Source organism: Ostrinia furnacalis, unplaced genomic scaffold, assembly GCF_004193835.3.
Source record: "Ostrinia furnacalis isolate ACB-3 unplaced genomic scaffold, ASM419383v2 OfSCF6932, whole genome shotgun sequence".
NCBI lineage: Eukaryota > Metazoa > Arthropoda > Insecta > Lepidoptera > Crambidae > Ostrinia > Ostrinia furnacalis.
Genome location: NW_021137171.1, coordinates 427318 through 446519, shown reverse-complemented (window position 1 = coordinate 446519; position 19202 = coordinate 427318). Strand labels below are relative to the sequence as shown.

Here is a 19202-nt window from a genome sequence, read left to right as displayed (position 1 = left end):
AAAATTCTAATTCTGAACGGGAAATTAACATAGGAACTTGATTTGATGTAGGTTTATGGACTTTGGGTGTCTAGAAGTCAGTCTCTAGAAGTCCATTGCTGGATATAAATCTCTTGACCTCACAATATCGATGCGGACTTCCCAAGAGTCTTCTAATAGTGATCGAGAACCTTTATTCCCTCATCAGTGGTTAGTTCTATCGATAGAAATTATTAGTTACAAGTACAAGCATCTAAAGGCTGTTTCATTATCGTGTCCACATTGTTTAGTTGTTTTACTTTATAGTTACAAAACTAGCGGCGACACAGACGACCCACGTGTATTTCCCAATTTTTTACGTGTGTACGATGCAATGTTATTGGTAATGTAATGCGTAAGTTACCTATTAATTACGTAGAGATCGAAGAACATGATGAATTGTCGAAAATAAGTAGTTTTAGTGAATGTACATTGTACACGTACAGTCGCCAGCACATCATTGTATCAAATTTTGTATCTATTAAAACTACATGGTACTATAATCTTACTGCTCTTACTGCTACTATAATCTTCATGTGCTTCTACTTTTTTGTACAGTAAATAAATAAATAAATGTATTTATTGCCTTCGAACCATCATAACTACATAAAGTTACGCGCATTTTAGTATTCTCTCTTTTATGTAGGTTAGAGGATTAAAATGTAAGAGACGTTATCTATGTATTTTTCTGCATGAATTAATGTTATGATTCATTGATTAAAATAATCGGTGGCTTGCATTAAATTATGTAATGTAAGTAGCTATATTCTGATAAGTAAAGGGTTGCCTAGTAACATTTGTTTTTGAGCCTTTGTTACACCATTGGGAAAGAATTCGAGGCTACATACTCACTTTTGGGCTCCGTAGTAAACAAGTCCTTAATGAAAGACGTCGTACCACTTAAAATTGGACTTAGTGCAGGAAACAATTCTTCGGTTAAAAAGTCCCAGCCCAGACAACCACTTGTACCACTAATGGCCAAACTAAAAACAACTGTTATGAACACTGCACTGTGATTGTCATTGAAAAAGTTTGAAACCCACATGTTGCACTAAGGTCATACTCCTCAAAACTTAAAATTCCACTGATTTCACTTTTCCACCAAAAATAATTAGTTACAACTCTATTTCTGTTTTTTTCTCACCATAAGTCAAGAAAAGGGTTAGCGAATTTACTGGCAGGATTAATTTCGAAAAGACCGCGAATGACAAGAACTTTTTTTAAAGATGACGCTGTTCTCATTCGTACTTTTTTTTGTTATGCACTAATTAGGGTTTTTCGGCCAGCATTCAAAAAGGAAAAAAAATATCACCGTGCTCGATTAAAATTAAAACTTAACTGAATAAAAAAAAACAAATTGTGTAGTTGGTGCTGGCTTATCGTGTCACGTTCGTTGCATTAGATTCGAAGTAGAAGAAATTCAAATAAAATTGGTTAGGACATGCTTTACCATAATATGCAATAGTGACTCTATCTATTGGATAAGTGCATAATATTAACATTCCTCTGTAACTTGTTTCATTAACAAATTAATTTTATAATGTAGGCAAGTTATCAGTAAAAACGTAGCTTTATTATTGTACCAAGGTTATTAGTATATTACTTCCACGTACCTACGATCCTATTTTTCAATGACACAAGAAACGCTGCTGGTTAACTAAACAGTTTTAGCCTGTAAATGTTTTGTGATAAAAAGTTTAAAAAATAACAATCTAATTACAAAAAAACAGTTTATTCCAAAGCGACAAACTTAAGTATGTACATTTTGTGACAACAAATACAATATCAAAAATATTTTTAATCTAGAACTTATGTCGGACTAGACGTGTTCGATGGCTAGTGGTTATAAAATACAATATTTCATACTTCTTAGGGTAACAAACAGAATGAGGTAGATAAGCACAGCGCTGCATCTGCGTTACATAGTCCCTTAATAATACAGTAGTTATTATTAGATTTCTGTAGTCAAAGTGTTAAGTTAGAGACGTAGCGATTTCGACATCGAATAGGTTCTTTTATACATAGATTCGACGTCACAATCGCTTTCCATTACGAAATACACATTTAAAGCCCGTTTTCCACCGCTAAGAGGAATGAACTAGGAATGTCTAGCAGATTCTTCGTGTACATAAAATATCTTTTCCACCAAGAAAGAGTTGATTTGATAAGCGAGCATTTCCACTATTTTTGCCCTCTTTGTCATTTTCGCTCTCGACTCTATTGGTAGGAACAGATTTATGCATTTTTTATTGCGAGTTAAACGGAGTCTTTAATAATTATAATGGACTCGCTTCGCTCGCGGTAGAAAACCCGCTTTAGGCCTTGTCCAGGAGGGCGAATTCGTCGCGAATGTCTTCGCGCGAACACGAGCGTAAATGTATGGCGCGATATACGCGCGAATTTTCAACTCGCCCGTGTCTTATGGACGCTGTGACGTGACGTGTCTAATGGCTGCTAGTATCTCGCCAACGTGCGTATGATTCTACGCGCGTAAGATTCGCGGCGAATTCGCCCTCCTTGAGCCTTGAGCTTCCCAGAAGGCCTTGAGCTCTACAATCGTCATTTGTTACATAGCAACGTCTTGTTATCACCGTACATCGCACCTAAATAAGTAATTTATGTGTTAGAATGTCAGTTGATCCAATTGATTCTAATAAGTATCGCTTCCGGGCTTTTAATTGAATGTTTTGCTCTCCTAACTCAAGGTCTAGAAGATCTGCTGCTTATCATTCCCCTTTGAAAACCAAAGAATTATGACTATTGAATATTAAAATTACTAAGAATAAATACTTCATTTAATGTAATATTAAGATACATTTGTGCTTGATCACAGTCGTGGTAATTCATTGGTCTTTGGTAAAGCCTACATACCCATATTATAGATACTATTTGATTTGATATGAATACCTAATCTAGAACTAATCTTTCACATTTATCTTAAAGTTAATTACCTAAATAATATTCGTAATAATAATTCAACAGTATACTTAAAATTAGTACAAACATGTTATAACTCCAAAATTAAGTCCTTTCATGATGGTTAATAGCTTCATAAAAAGATCATTATAGACATTTATTAATTTTTTTTGACTCTACAAACAACATTAATTAGTTGTTTGGTGAAAAATACTTTGTCTTTATGAAACTTTAAGTTACTAACTACAAGTACTTAATTCAAATTTTTAACTCGTATAGAAGTCTCGTTCATTGATCTCATTTTAACTTAACCAATCACAATATTAAGGCCACAAATACAAAATAAAATACTAAATACGGTTTTGGTTAGAATAGATGATACGGTCAAATAATATCACCCACCATAACAATACTTAATTGGTCAACAGCCCATGAATGAATTTACCAAAAAGATAATATAAGACAATAACTCAATTTAAAACCTATAACAAAGTTCGTTCGTTTCAGCCGAAAGACGTCGACTGCTGAACAAAGGCCTCCCCCAAGGATTTCCACTATAACAAAGTACCTATACTTAGACTAGTGCCCGATTTTAAATTGTATTAAGAATCGGCCAAATCGAATCGGCGTAATGTGCGCACTTCCATACATGCCCATACTGATCAACTGCCCGACCCGACGTAAACTATCGGCCGACAAAAATCAACGATCTGCGCCTAGGCTTAAAGTTAAAAATCCATTCAGAAATTCGTCAGGCTCTATAGGTGACTGTGATTGATTTGCCTATTTAACTGTAAACGATAAATAAACTTAACAATTGTTTTTGAAATACAAAATATTTTTTGTCTTTTTTATCAATTTGTATCACATATGGCTTAAGGCAATTAGGGCTCCGTAGATAATGATAAGTTAACGATAAAACAGTCTATATAAATTACCCGTTTCCAATTTTTTATCATTCTTTTTACTACTATGTTTATTAGTTGTAATTTTTCGATAAAATAACAACTGTCTTTATCGTATGCTAAGGTTCCTTGGGTAAGTAGTCTACTACGGAACCCTATTTACCGATAAGTGTCAAGGCCCTTATTTTTAAGTAATCTACTATTTACAAATCTACCATTGTAAACTAAAACCCAGTTTCTTGACTTTCACGTAGGTTTGGAATACGAGGTCCCATACTTTGCTTGTGATCCCAAATGCTGGAACAAAACAACATGTACATAAATTACCTAACTAATATTCGACTTTTAAAAGATCCTAAAACAGATTTTTGGGCTGGACATTAATTCTCAATTAACATTCGAGAAAAGTAGTAAGTAAATATAGGCACATTTATTATAACTCATCTGTTGGGCACCGGGTGTGCCCGTTACTATACCTATATAATATATTGAATTGATTTGGAGATGTTCACTTTTTACTATATTGAAACACGTCTTTGACTAATGGTGTTTAATGAACAACTGAAGTAAAAAAGTAAAAAAACAAAGCGTCAAAATATAAAAAACATTCCAAAAGAAAAAATACAAAAAACGCATATAAAAAAGGTCTGTCGCCAACATGATCGCTAAATGCTTTCTTTAACGATGAGTGAGACTCTAGCAGATTGGAGCAAAAAAAAAGAGATATCGCGTCGTAAAGAAATAAATTCAACTAGAACCTAACCATAACTAGGAACTTTATGAATAATATGTAATTATACCAACCTTTGTCATGGTTTACGAAGTGGTGGTTGGAATGGTACCGCTTCATCACGTACAGGTAGGACCCGTCTCGCGGCGAGCCGTGGTGCACGTAGTAATGGATCATGTCGTAGGTCAGGTAGCCTGCACAGAACAAATAAATATAAAATAGGTATGTTGGAAGACTGTCCACAATAATAACCTCCTCCTTTTTTGAAGTCAGTTAAAAGGAAAACAACCTCTGTAGACTCTAGCAGAGCCTGTGCGCTTTGCCAAAATTCGATTCATATTATGCTAGCACAAAATAACGCTTGAGCAATTGACACAATTTTCGTATTTGATCAGCTGTTACCTTCATCTGCAAGGCAGCTAGAATCTTGACTGAGTATGTGATATACTCGTATGTCTTCTAACGTGTTTAAATCACTCGCTCTAGATAAATGTCAAGAACTTCTATCCCTACATCCAAGTTTTTAAGGAGTGCCCGCCTGCAAGGAACGATACTCCGTCGTCCCACCGTGTTCTTCTTTGTGTTCGATAAATGCACTCAACAAATTGTTGGGAAAGCAGATTTTTTAAACCCTCCTATGTCCTAACCAGACTAACAACTAAGGAATTTAACCTATTGCCTCTTCAGTCTTGATTGAGACTAAACAACTTTTCAATCAAAAGACCATAGAGGCAATTATCAAATAATATGAATAAGTATGACGCGACATCATTGCTGTTATGAGATGTTACCTATTTTAATTTAAAAAGGATAATGATGTTCTCAGTGTTCACATATTATTAGCAAGTACTTAACACCTTCCTGTTCATTAATGAATTAACATCTTCACCCGATAGTCAATAAGGTTATTGGTGTGACATTGAAAGACTTTGTTTTCTTAAATTCTTATTTAACTTAAGGTTGCAGACAGTACATTGTCAATTTCATGTTTTCTCTCAACATAATATTTGTTTTCTATTCTTACTGTTTTTGACAAATAAACGTGTGAACTTGAACTTGAAGTAGGTACATACAATATAGATATTATCTTGATTTTAATTTGGCATTCTACGAAGAGATGTGTTAAAACAAATTATTTTATTGTACAGTCGACATCAGAGATTACAAAATTTTATTGCAAATTAGCTGGTTCTGGAATGGAGGCCGCGTACCGGAAAACGCAGCGTGGGACGTCGACCCACAAGGTGAATGCAGGCCGCTACCAATCGAACAACATGGGTAGCATTGGGGGAGGCCTATGGTCAGCAGTAGACGTCCTATGGCTGAAATGATGATGATGATGTTGCAAAATAGCACCTACTGCAAGTAACCAAATATTAGCTTGAGGTGGATGGCGTCGTTCTACTGACAGAACATTACTCCACAGTCCACACTTGCAATCAAATCAAATAATTTATTTGCAGAACAATTATATGACACGATACAGGCATTTAGTTTCAATAATGTTCTACCAGGGAAGAAAATAACAACAAGAAAGTAAGATAGCGCCCTGTCGGACCAATTACCAATAATAACAGTTAAGTGTTAGTTTTTCTGACTAATCTTATTCTTATTTACCTAACATTTTGTAACCTAATAAGTATATTTATCGGTAACCGTTCAGCTTATCACCTCAAACCGTGCGTATACTGATAAAATACGAGGTAATATGTATTTGTAATTTTACGTAAGATATCGTTAAAGGGAAAAAGATTATTTGCTCTATGCGATAGGTAACCTAACATTGTGTAGTTTATTAATCATCGTTTGTTGGAAAGAGGCCTTTCCGAGTACCTACTACTTATAACGTTAAATGGATTCCCTTAGAAAGTCTTATCAAAATACAAATATAAAATATAAAATATGTATAAAAAAGTGTTGAAAGGCGGTGAAGGAAATGCGATAAATACAAACTAATAAAGGGATTCTAATCATCATCATCATCATTTCAGCCATAGGACGTCCACTGCTGAACATAGCATAGGTAATATAAATAAATAACCGGTTGGTAGTGGCCTGCATCCAGCACCTTCCTGCTACCTGTGTAAGGTCGTCGATCCACCCTGTGGGTGGTGAAGGGATTCTAATACTTATTTGATTTAACGGGGAAATCTTTGACAAAGATTTTCTAGAATATCTTTATCTCTATGATATGTTGTTGACAGATTTGGTTGATCGACAATACCAGCATAAATTGAGAGACAATTCGTTCGTTCGTTCATTTCAGCCGAATGACGTCTACTGCTGGATAAAGGCCTCCTCCAAGGTTTTCCACAATGAACGGTCCTGCGCTGCCCGCATCCAGGCTCTTCCCGCGACCTTCACCAGATCGTCGGTCCACCTAGTAGGAGGCCTGCCCACGCTACGTCTTCCAGCCCGTGGTCGCCACTCAAGAACTTTTCTGCCCCAACGGCCATTGTCTCTACGAGCTATGTGCCCCGCCCACTGCTACTTGATTTTAGCAATTCTGCGAACTATGTCGGTCACTTTGGTTCTCCTGCGAGACAATAGTGATAGTCGATAAAGACGAGGTAATAATCTATGCTAATCTACTACAACATTACTTATGAGTACTTACAAGTTGTAGATGTTTTATTCACAAAAATATAAAATTTAGCAAACAGTGGCGATAGTCACAAACGGAATATCAGTTAGTTTTCAGGGTTTTGTAAAGTTAAAAGATAGTTTCACAGTTAAGTGTCCATTAACTAAAATTTAACCATAGTTACATGTTAACCGACCTATAGAATGTACAAAAATGATAATGTTTTTGTAACTTTTACAGATACCTAATTTAACATGGATTTGCGGGGACAGTTATCTTTGTCATGATAACGTATTATCATTCCTCGATAAACAAGGGTTACGTGAAAAAATATAAAGCATGGTATTTAACTAAACATACATACTGGCCGACTCGTCATCCAAGGAACGCGGGTTCGAACCCCACTGACGCTCGACTATTGTGGTGAGCAAACTCGTGACACAAGCATATTTAGCTTAGTACGAGGGCCTAACGGGACACTTAGGAATTTGTGCAAAGGCAAATTAATATAATATAATATGTAATGTGTAGGTATGAATAACGGATCTCTTGAAGATCCGCTTTTGTTACTCTTTCACGCAAAAACTACTTAACGGATTTTGATGAAACTTTACAGTAATATTGTTTATAACCCAGGCTATAATTTATGCCGATCTGTGACAAATTAAATTTCACGCGGGTGAAGCCGCAGGCAAAAGCTAGTGTATGTCATAATATTAAACCACGCTCGTGTGACTCTATAAATTATATTTGTCTATGGAAAACCAATATTAGGCTTGAATTAATTTGATTTCGTACTTACAGTAGGTACGACACGATAGGCATTAATTTTCCAAATGAAATGAAAAATGGTTACACGAGTATGAAAATAAACATGACCCATATTTTTATTATTTCGACAGGTGCTATCAAACACCTATGCCTATAATAACTGTGACCCCTTAATGTTGGAGTAATGTACACATTATGTAATAATATGAAACGGACATTTTATCTATGGTAGAGTCTACTTTTTAGGTGAATTAAACATTAAAACGTTCATCGTCGAATACTAATGCCTGTTTTTTACCATCAATCCCTAATTTTTAAGTGACCCAGGAAACATAATTCCTTTTATGTGTTACCCCCTAAGGTAAAACATAACAGGAATTTTGTTTTCATAGGGGTCACTTAAAAATTAGGGACTGATGTTGAAAACGGGCATAATTCACTTAGCAATCAGGTTAATCCATTTCAGATAACGTTTCGCTGTTTATCTTTTCCGGTAAATCAACACGGTCGATAGCTCCAAAACATACTATTAGTCGAACCCACGGGACTCTACCGGGTCCGTATTCTCAGGTATCTGTCACTGTCTCTCATTCTAACTTTTTGTTTGGAGTGAGGAAGATGGACATAAGAATTGAGTAATCTCTCGCTAGGGCAATACAACAATAAAACAAATGAATTGTTACGTGTGTTTTCTCTATGAGGTAATCATATCGTTCGATGATTACCATCCCAGCGGAAAATGTGCAGGCAGTATGTAGTTTGCTGACACTGGCACTTTTTTGGGATTTTCATGTGCCAGTCAAATCTAGGTTTATAGTTCATCGTTAGACATCTAACGTGCTAATAAGGAATCGCCGCAGCTCACGACTTCATAACTTTTTAGTATAAACGCACGCCTTTTTTTGTAAATGAACTCAATCGACCTCTAAATGTTCAGTGGGAAACATTTCACCAAGTCGAGGAGGCGCTGCCTATACAATTAATGGCGATGCCGCGATGGCGAGTGGCGTCATCGGAGTGACGTCTGACCTTGTAATGTAGTAGTAGAAATGAAAAACGTCTGGCATTCCTCAAACATTCAGTTCACTTTCTTGTGTGTTAAGAATTTTTGTAGCATGGTTGTTTAAGACATCTTGCAACTTAGGCCCAGAACAGACGTTGAAACGCAACTGCAACGAAACTGCAACTGCTAGTTACTTTTGAGTTGCATCTAAGTTTCTGCCATAGCGTCCGTTAAGTGACCACACATGACGCGACCAGTTTGAAACTTTCGGTTTCAGTTTCATTCATCAGAATCATCAGAAAGGTGCAGTTGCGTTTCACCGTCTGTTCTGGGCCTTAGGTGTGCTTAACGTGTGCGATATGAGTTTTGTAACAGACGACAAAAAATGTAAAGTAGGTTTGCTGAGTATAAAATTTGCATGCTTGCACTAATGATACCTTTTTCGAGCAGGGGGGAGTCGTATTAACGAATGAAGTTCATACGAATAAAGAATCCAATTCGAAAACATCGACTTCCATGAAAATTTCACAATTAGATAAGATATTTATCTAGTATCTTTAGTTTTATCCTACATCACATAAACCGAATAACGTAAATTATGATGCATTGAGGAAAATAAAAGTTCTATTTAAAGAGGTAGGTCACATTAAATAACTGCAACATTCGATGAAAAATCATTATTTAACGTTATTTTGTCTAAACTTGTGACCAATACCCAAACTAGCTACTTAAAATCAACATCAAAAATATTTATTCAGTTTAGACCACTAGTGGCACTTATGAACGTCAAAATATAGTAAATAATAAAAAAAGAAAAGGTAGCCCTTATGGGGCACTTTACATGTCTGCTTCCTTATCTTTTGTGCCTTACGCAGCGCTTCGATACAAACATTTATGGCAAGTGCTGAGAAGAAACGCCGGAACAAACTCAGTCACCACTAAATCCGTTCGGTCTACATTTTGGGACAATAAGGAGCTACCAAGACCATCGTAGTCGTTCTTATTATAATTGTGGGAGTAGGCCATTTGCCGTCTTCAATCCACACCATTGTTTTATCTGTAAAATACGATAATTGCTTACGTCTGGAGATATTCGTGGCCTTGCTACGTTCCCGGCGCTATATTGATACAATATTATTAATTGGGACTCGTGAATTTTTGACGTGAAGGTTAATGGACGCCTTGAGTCGGCTCTACGTGCTTTCACTGTCTATTAACTATTATTTATATCAATAGTTATGGGCCGAAACAGAAATAATAACTGAATAGTACGTTGTGCCAAGAACTGTCTCTTCCTGCACTGATAGATAAATCTCTAAAAATGACACGGGTCTTAACTCGACATATTTTAATCGAAATGGAACGCGAAAGTTTAATCTTAGATAAATCTCTCTGCAGGAAGACAAATAAAATATCTTTAATTTTCCAGAGACAAAAAGAAGGTTTGGCTTACGCTACTTAGTAGATTAGGATTTTTTGTAACTGAAGTCAATTTTTTTTAAATGAGGGTTTTCGCGAATGAAAGATCCGCTAGATGGCGGGACGTGGATGTGGGGTCTGACTGCTGCGTGATTGGTGGATTTTGACATATCTGTCAATGTCATGTCAAAAATAACCAGTCATGCAGCATTTGGACCTCGCGTCTACGTATTGCCATCTGGCGGATTTTTCATTCGCGAAAACCCTCATTATTTTATTTACCTATCTTGTTTACCTTTTCTCAATTCAATCCTACCATTATTTTCTTGATAGATACAAAATTATTCTATGGGCAACTGTTACGAGTAGGTATAGCTTAATTACTTCCTTAATGTCTAAGTCTAATAATCTTCACCCCGCATTAAATAGGATTTTTAATCAGCAGCTTTTGACGATATTATCATCGTATTTTGACAACATATCACAAAATACTTATCATGTTTTATCACTACTCGTATATTTATGCAATGAATCATAGTAAATGTCTATAGTTTATCTTCTCTGTGATGATATTTTTGGTTAAAACACAAGTTTTCTAACTAACTAGGAAAGCTTAGCAAGCTCTAGATATTTAACACTATCTTTGAGGAAATTAAAATTAAGTGAATAACAATACCACGGACAATGAAAACAACAAATTCCAAATTGTGCGAAGTACCTACTACTACTATGTATGTACGAGTAGGTACAAGAGTTACTGGTGCTATGGGTAGATGTACTATTAAAATTTTATTTACTTGACTACATATTAATCTATTTTCTCAAAAAATAATACAGACAGTGCTACATTTAATTTTTTATCAGCTCTCATAAACACTCTATTTTATTGGAATTTTAAGTGGACTAACAATCCTGTCACTGTTGAAAAAAAATTCATTAGAATTTATGATAGAGAATGAATGCGTTAATTGTTCTAATATCCAAGGACAAAGAGGCTATGATGTAGAAAACAATGTAAGTAGTGTTTTTGTTACAAAATTGTTTTGCTTTGACTAAGTTTTTGTAGTAGGTTTTATTATAATGTAAGGTTGAATATAGTGCAGCGTGCAACGTGGGTCGAAGCCATAACTTTTTAGTGAGATTGTTTCCTTTTTTGCTCCTGTTTTTACGTGTTTGTATGAAACAACTAAGGTCACGCCTTGGTGTCAGAGTCGCCAGCCGTCTGAGTCTGACATAGCTCAGTCGAACAAAAGATTTCTTTACGGGACTATTCCCCCCTCTCGTTCCCACCGCTGCAAGTCCTGTGTAGCCAGGATCTACCCTAATAACCCAACCAGTGAAGGTCAAATTTGTCCCCGGGGAAAGTTAAACTGTCATTAGAGCCGCAACAAACTTAATCAGAAGAACATAGGAGGAGTTCGAAATTAAGGTTCAACTCTTGAATGCAGTGCAAAACACATGATAGGCTTTTAATAGATAACTGGAACTACGATTTCATTATCGCTAGAGAAGATAACTGTAGGACTACTCCGAAACGCTGTTTTTTATTTCAGGACTATCTGTCACCGTCGCTCATGCTGGCATCTCGCTTTGCGTGAGAGAGATGGCAACATTCGAAACTTCCATAAAATTGTTCGGTCGGAGTAACCCTGCTTTAGCAATTAGTTTATATTTACCCATAAGCCCTCCAACAAACTTGACCTCGGGATACGGGATCCACATCCAGAAGGGAATGTAGAGGATCCCGGCGAGAATCAACGCTGGGATTGGCGGGAACACCTGACGAAGTCCGTCGAACGGCATCTAGAAAATAATCAAAACTTAATAAATCTAAAACATATACCTACTCGTATTTCTGTAGAAAGATAGTCGTTATGGGAAATGATACCACAAACAGGTAAAAGTATGTAAGTAACACCGCAATAACAACGATTTTAGTATTTTGTTTTTAAAAGAGTTGTGCCCGTTTTCACCATCAATACCTAATTTTTAAGTGACCCCTATGGTAACACATAACAGGCATTTTGTTTTCAAAGGGGTCACTTAAAAATTAGGGATTGGTGGTGAAAACGGGCATTAGGAACCTAGATATAAGATACAATCGTAGTGCTGGTACCAAACCGTGGTGTATATTTAGTTACTATGGTAATTGTAAGTACGTACTCGTAGGACTATTAGATCAAAATAACTTTTTCCCCGTGAGATTCGAACTCACGACCTAGCATTGAACTCGGGCACTCGACTGCTTAGGCAGGTGGCCTTCAAAACATTGAGTGATTACCAATTTATTTGAGATAAATACCTACTTATCTTTAGAGATAGGCGAAATATTGTTTTATCAAATTCTTAATTTTTTATGTTGTAACACTTTCGTAACCGACGTGTGATCGACTGTTTCTGTCAGAATTTTAAGTAGGTAGAGCCACATATCATACGGGTAGTTTGCATATTTTTGATAAGGCAGGTATCTACTACATTTTACATTTCGAAATATTAAAAGTTTGAAATATAGTATCGGAAAGTAGCTCACACAAACCACGAATAGCTATTTATAAGTTTGAAATATAGTATCGGAAACTAGCTCACACAAACCACGAATAGCTAATTATCCTCTGGATGGTAACATAAAATAAACTATCATAAGCAAATTGTATTCACAACAATTTTCAAAGGATGCAAAAAATTTATTTGCAAAACTCAACTAAATTATTTACCAACTATTCTGCATGTCTAATGTCGTGTACACTACAGACGTAGGTAAGTACACACGAATCGTAATATCTGAACTATGCTCACAATAGTACTAATTTTCATATATTTAAATACTAATTAGCATGCTTCAATGACACGTTGGTTATACCTAATGCGGGATTTGGGTATTTTCACTAGAATTCACTCCTCATCTAGGTACATTATCTCAATGCGTTTACATTAAGTTGCTACTATTGTGGTGAGCTCACTCGTGCTACAAGCATATTTAGCTTAGTACGAGGGGCTAACGAGAGTATTAGGTAGTAATTTGTGCAATAACAAATTACTAATAATCTTTAAAAAAATATACCGCGTCACACGAATAGTCTACGTCAGTGTTTCTTAACCTATTTTGTCCACGGACCCCTGAAGAAATCATGCACAATTTTAAGGACCCCCTTAATAAAAAAAGCAGCAATAAATTTCGATTACGTTACTTTTGGTGGCATTTACTTATGATTGTTAAATGTTCCATAGATTGAACCCCTGGGGGTCCGCGGACCACAGGTTAAGAAACACTGGTCTACTTACTATCCGTTCGCGATAAGTTTGCCGCTGGCGATATGACGTCACTCGAAGGAAAGCGTCTATAACTTTAGCAAACAATATTGAAAATATTTTTTATTTATTAATATCAATATTAATTGATAAAAATTATGTATTTGCGTAAAATAAAACACTCAATTGCGTTTAATCACTAATTATTTGCGTTTAATCGCGGTTGGAGAAGGGGACGCGCATTCCACGGACCGGCAAACTTAGCGCGAACGGGTAGTAGGTACGTTATCTGACCCACCAGGTGTAGGTACTGCCTACTATGTAACCTATGTAAGCATCGCTCGATTATTGCAGACAGATCTAAAAATACTTTGCAAATAAGTAAGTAATGACTCGTGTATTATAAAATAATTTCATGGTTAGAAGATTAGTGACGAAAAGTAAGTATCAGAGCTGATAGAAATAAAAAATCCCAATGTTACCAAGCCGATATAATACCACAGATAATATAATAATACTAAGCCGCAATATTTACGAGGATTTTCGATTTTAAACCGTAATTGTGTCATAAAGATATTGTAGGCGTAGTTTATCAAATTCAATTACAATTTATCGAGTGGAATGTTCATTAATTGTAAATTGTACTCAGTTATCGCAATTTAAGACTAATACCCGTTTTAAATGACCCCTAAAAAAGGCCTGTTACTGTTAAGTGTTACCATAGAGGGATCACTTAAAAATTAGGGATTGATGGTGAAAACGGGAACAACAATCAAGTGCAACGAGGGACTTAAGCGCTCCCAAGACGAAGATGGCATTATCCTGAAGAAAATTACTTTATACTACGAGATAATAAAAAGACAACAAAAAGAATTTTGTAAATAACACACCTACTCAGTGAACTAATTCTTCGTGGCTCTCTCCCGTAACGTAAGGTATAGAAAGGTTCTTTCTCTATTCGCTTCTGCAGCAAGCAGTGACTGTTACAGTTTCTTGTGACAGGTATAGACGAAGTCACAATCAAGCTTATCACTAAAAGTTCGGCCAAATCAACGCGGGCAGCCTGCGTGCGCGATGGCGATGGCGATCCTACTGATTGCCATCGCAATTGCAATGGTTTGGCCGACCAATGCGCGACTGTACGTCACCTTATGTAACCGGAATATACTCTATACCCCTTATAGTCCAGTCATTTAAGCTTAAATTAGGTAAGAATCTCGGAATTAGAGATACCCAGCTGTAAGTCTGTAAATACTTGTATATTGACACCCTAAAAGTTGTCTCAAAACCTACATATGGTAGGATGTAATAGTTGCTTACACCCTACCATATGTAGGTTTTGAGACAACTTTTAGGGTGTCAATATACACGTATTTACAGACTTACAGCTGGGTATCTCGAATTCCGAGGTGAACTTACTATAATGACTGGACTATTACTAATAAAACTTACGCCCGTATTCACAAACGATGCTTGCTTATGTGAAGCAGCAAATCGAACGCACAGCGTTAAATAGAGCTCTGTGATTGGGTCGTGTGTCACCCTGTGCGTCCACGCGCACTGTGAGACCTCATAGTAATGTTTGTGAATACGGGCGTTACACGCTCGTTGATCAGTGTTTTAAAGTGACGTTTAGTATGGAAAAATCATTTTAAAACAGTGATCAACAACCGTGTAACTTTTTATTAGTAAGGGGGTATAGTTCCAAAATACTGAACTGTTCTATGCATGACATTGACAGTGGTGCGCCACCGTCAATACCGGATCGCTGGTTCCAATTTTTGCCATGTTCGAAACCATATAGTTGAACGATGGTAGCGCCCTGCTATATGAAGCTGTCTGTGCCTCAAGAATGACATTGCAATCTGTACCTTATGGTGCAGGCCATGTATGAGGAAGTGGAGCTTGATCATCGTGATCGAGGACCCAGGGTCGAGGTGGAACACCCACCGGTGCAGGCTGTACTCCACGGCGCTCCAGATGCCCACTCCCATCACCATGTGGCCCAGGAACTGGATCGGATTTAAGGGTTCTGTGCAGGAGTCTGCAACAAAATGAAAAATTGAGATGATTATCCTGTTGTAGCCTGGATGCGGGCGGCGCAGGACCAGTCGTTATGGAAATCCTTGGGGGAAGCCTTTGTCCTGCAGTGGACGTCATTTGGCTGAAATAATATCCTGTAGGATGGGATATAGTGACTTTCGTAAAATTAAGAATACCGAGGAGCTAAACGTGTTGTTGTATGAAACCTGGCGCCACAAAATCTATCTATAAGTATCTATATAAATAAAAATGAATTGCTGTTCGTTAGTCTGATTAAAATCGAGAACAGCTGGGCCGATTGAGCTGACTTAGGTTTTAAAATGTTTGTCGTAGTCCAGGGTAGGTCCAAACGGTGAGAAAATAAGGAAAAATTGCGATGACCTATTTATTGCCTATAAGGCGGAACAGAGTTCGCCGGGTCAGCTAGTAATACCTACATATAATTCGCGCACGGCGATAGTAGCGAATGGACAATAATCATAAAGTATACGGTATACTTTTAGGGTCCCGTTAAAAAAATAAGTAGATGACTCACCTCCACAAGCAACATGCTCAAGAAAATTCCTTGCTAGCAGGTACATTATGATCGGTATCCAGAACACCGGCACCAGATACCAGGGGGTGAACGTCATGCTCTCCAGGATAGGGCTCTGGAATAGCCTGCATCTTCTGTAAACAGCACTGTTGACCCACATCTCGTAGTGGGGTGCTATCGCATCCAGCTGGGACACGATTGGCTTGGACCAATCCAGTCGTGCCTGGAAAGAAAGGACTGTTAAAGAATTAAAGTGCCACGCCATAGTCAGGTGCGCGAATATGCATTCATCTAGGATCTATGTACAGATTGTAAAAAATGCTTGCAAACTAAGATACTAATGAGCCAAGCAGGAAACTCAGGAATTCGTGATAGCTACTGAATCAAGTCACAAACTACAAACATAAAAAAGTTGTCATCATTTTTGCTAGTGGATCCAATACATAGTGAGTTACGACGAAGCGCCTTCCAGGACAATCTCCATCGTTTTGTAAGTAGGTAAGTACGTCCGCGTGACCGCGTCAGCCGAAACGTAAAAAATGTGCCATCATACCACCTCGCCTTATAAAATCAACTTAAATACTGTCACAATGTAGGATTTACGTTACAATTATTTATTTCAAGGACTTTGTGTCAATGTGTCTTATTGCCGAGATTAGTGCAATCTTAATTGAGCTACAGCTTTATTGCTTCGACTCGATAACAAATTAACAATTAAAGATTACAGATAAAACATCTGACTCATAATTATCACCATTACTCAGCAAGTCAGCACCAACCATGCCTTAAGTTTAATTAAAAGTAAGTTAAATTGCGTTTTCTAAGACTATATTAGACTATAAGGGATGACACTCGTAAATAAACGTAATTATTAAAAAAAAACCCTGAAATGTCATCAATACACCGCTGTGTATAAAGACACCACTACCAATGTAAAGACAAGTTAAATAGTTACCTAAAGTGTTTTCGTAAGCGGCATTGACAGAAAGACAGCTTACTCTACAAAAACTTCAAATACGGAGATAATGACCCCAAACAGACTGAAAATTCCCTATGTAAAATTCTACCTTCCATTGAATAATTGAAGCCCAACGAAAGGGTGATAGGTTTGAAGGAGAGCGCGACCACGTTTACCGACGTATGACGTTCAAAAACAGACGTGAGTTTGGCGGAATTCATGAGAAGATACCATAAATAAAAGAAGAAGAAAACGACATTTTCATCTATCTCATTCTCAATGATAAGTCATATGTTACGTCCATAGTTGTTTACAAGTTGATAGAATTTGAAGAGGGTCATCTTTTGGGCGAGTGGGACAAGTTTGACAAGATTTAATCTTATCGACACATACGATCAGATTTGATCTTGTCGTACGTACACGTAGCATTATATCGCGATTGATAAAAATTGGAATTTGTACTATCCACGAATTGCCTTAAAGAACGCAATTGAACATTATGGTGCTTACGTCAGTTGCACCACCTCAATTTAACCGAAAGTATAACCTTCACCGGTGTTTTTATATGGAGTTTATCTGGCTTGACGTTTGTGTTAACGTAAGATAGTGCAAGTGCAATCCAGCCTAAACTATCTCTGGGTAAATCGTGAATAGGTCAGGTTTTTGTCCACTGATATTCAAATTATACCTACTTAACTCTAGTGCTCTAAAAATAGTTTCTAGGCAAAATTTTTGCAGACGTTAACATAACCAACTTACTACATTTGTATTATGGTTCGCTGTTTACGTTTTTTTACGGAAATGCAACGGCAACTCACGGTCACGGCCGGTATTAACAATTAGTGTAAAAAATTGATTCGCTTAGTTTGTTTTGATCTCTATACCTACCTACTTTTATGTACCGTACCAGTTTTGGAAAAGCGGGAAATTCGGTGTAAGGATGAGATAAAGATGTCTGCCTATAGGAAAAATATTTAAAGCAAGTGTGTGTAGGCAGGTGCAAATAAGTATTTTATTCATAAGGACAAGGTTTTAAATATAACACATTTTGCCACTCTGCTGGATTACTTGTACCTAACTAAATACTTAAGCCTAAATTCAATTTATTTTTGTACTCATTATGATGCATTGTAAACGTAATACACCGAAGCCTTCTGCACATCACGACAAAAGGATGACACATTATTGGCATGGTGACTTGACCAGTTTCTGTATTTGCCGTGTATTTGAACGACAAAGTTAAATAAACATTCTTACAAGTCATAAAATTCAAGATAATGAAGTAACTAGAAGGTAGGTACAAGGGTCGGGCTGTATGAATCAGTATGAACATTGACACCTATGGAAGTGCGCCGATTCTTCATACAAATTGGAATTGGAAGCCTTCCAAATTATCGGTCGACTAACCCCCGTTTTCACCATAAATCCTTCATTTTTAGGTGACCCCTATTCAAACAAAATTCTTATTATGTGTTACCATAGGGCACTTAAAAATTAGGGATTGATGGTGAAAACGGTAATACCTATGTAACCTATATTAGTTTTATTTGCTTATTTTCTTCTACATGACTCCCTGACCTCTGTCTACGGTCAACATGCGATTGATGGTTACCGTCACGAATATTGTGAAGCTGTACAATTGATAAATGGTGTAGGCCCATCGAGGCCATAGCAGGGCAAGCTCTAAAATATGAAAATGAAACTAACTACCTACCTAAGGTTTCGTGACGCCTACTCTCTATATGACCCAAGGGGTCTATTACACCATGACGCAGTTAATCTATACTTCTATACTATACTATATACTAATATTATAAATGCGTAAATAATGCGAAAATAACTCTATCTGTCTGTCTGTCTGTCTGTCTGTCTTGCTTTCACGGCTAAACCACTGAACCGATGCTGATGAAATTTGGCACAGAGATAGTTTGAGTCCCGGGAAAGGACTTAGGATAGTTTTTATCCCGGTTTTTGAAACAGGGACGCGCGCGATAAAGTTTTTCTGTGACAGACAAATTTTGAAACGGGCGAAGCCGCGGGCGGAAAGCTAGTATAAAGTGCAGATGTTAAA

General features: G+C 36.9%; 1 protein-coding gene across 1 annotated transcript in view; it reads right to left on the bottom strand.

Moving 5' to 3' along the window:
• Positions 1-1739: 1739 nt before the first annotated feature.
• Fa2h (Fatty acid 2-hydroxylase) overlaps positions 1740-19202 on the bottom strand; it is a 21568-nt gene continuing 4105 nt past the window's right edge. The window contains exons 2-6 of the mRNA XM_028318550.1: positions 16174-16396; positions 15467-15639; positions 12023-12149; positions 4644-4763; positions 1740-4136 (exon numbers count right to left, since the gene is read on the bottom strand). Coding sequence (XP_028174351.1) covers positions 4051-4136; positions 4644-4763; positions 12023-12149; positions 15467-15639; positions 16174-16396 — 729 coding nt within the window. The 3' untranslated portion in view covers positions 1740-4050. The remainder of the gene's footprint in view (positions 4137-4643; positions 4764-12022; positions 12150-15466; positions 15640-16173; positions 16397-19202) is intronic.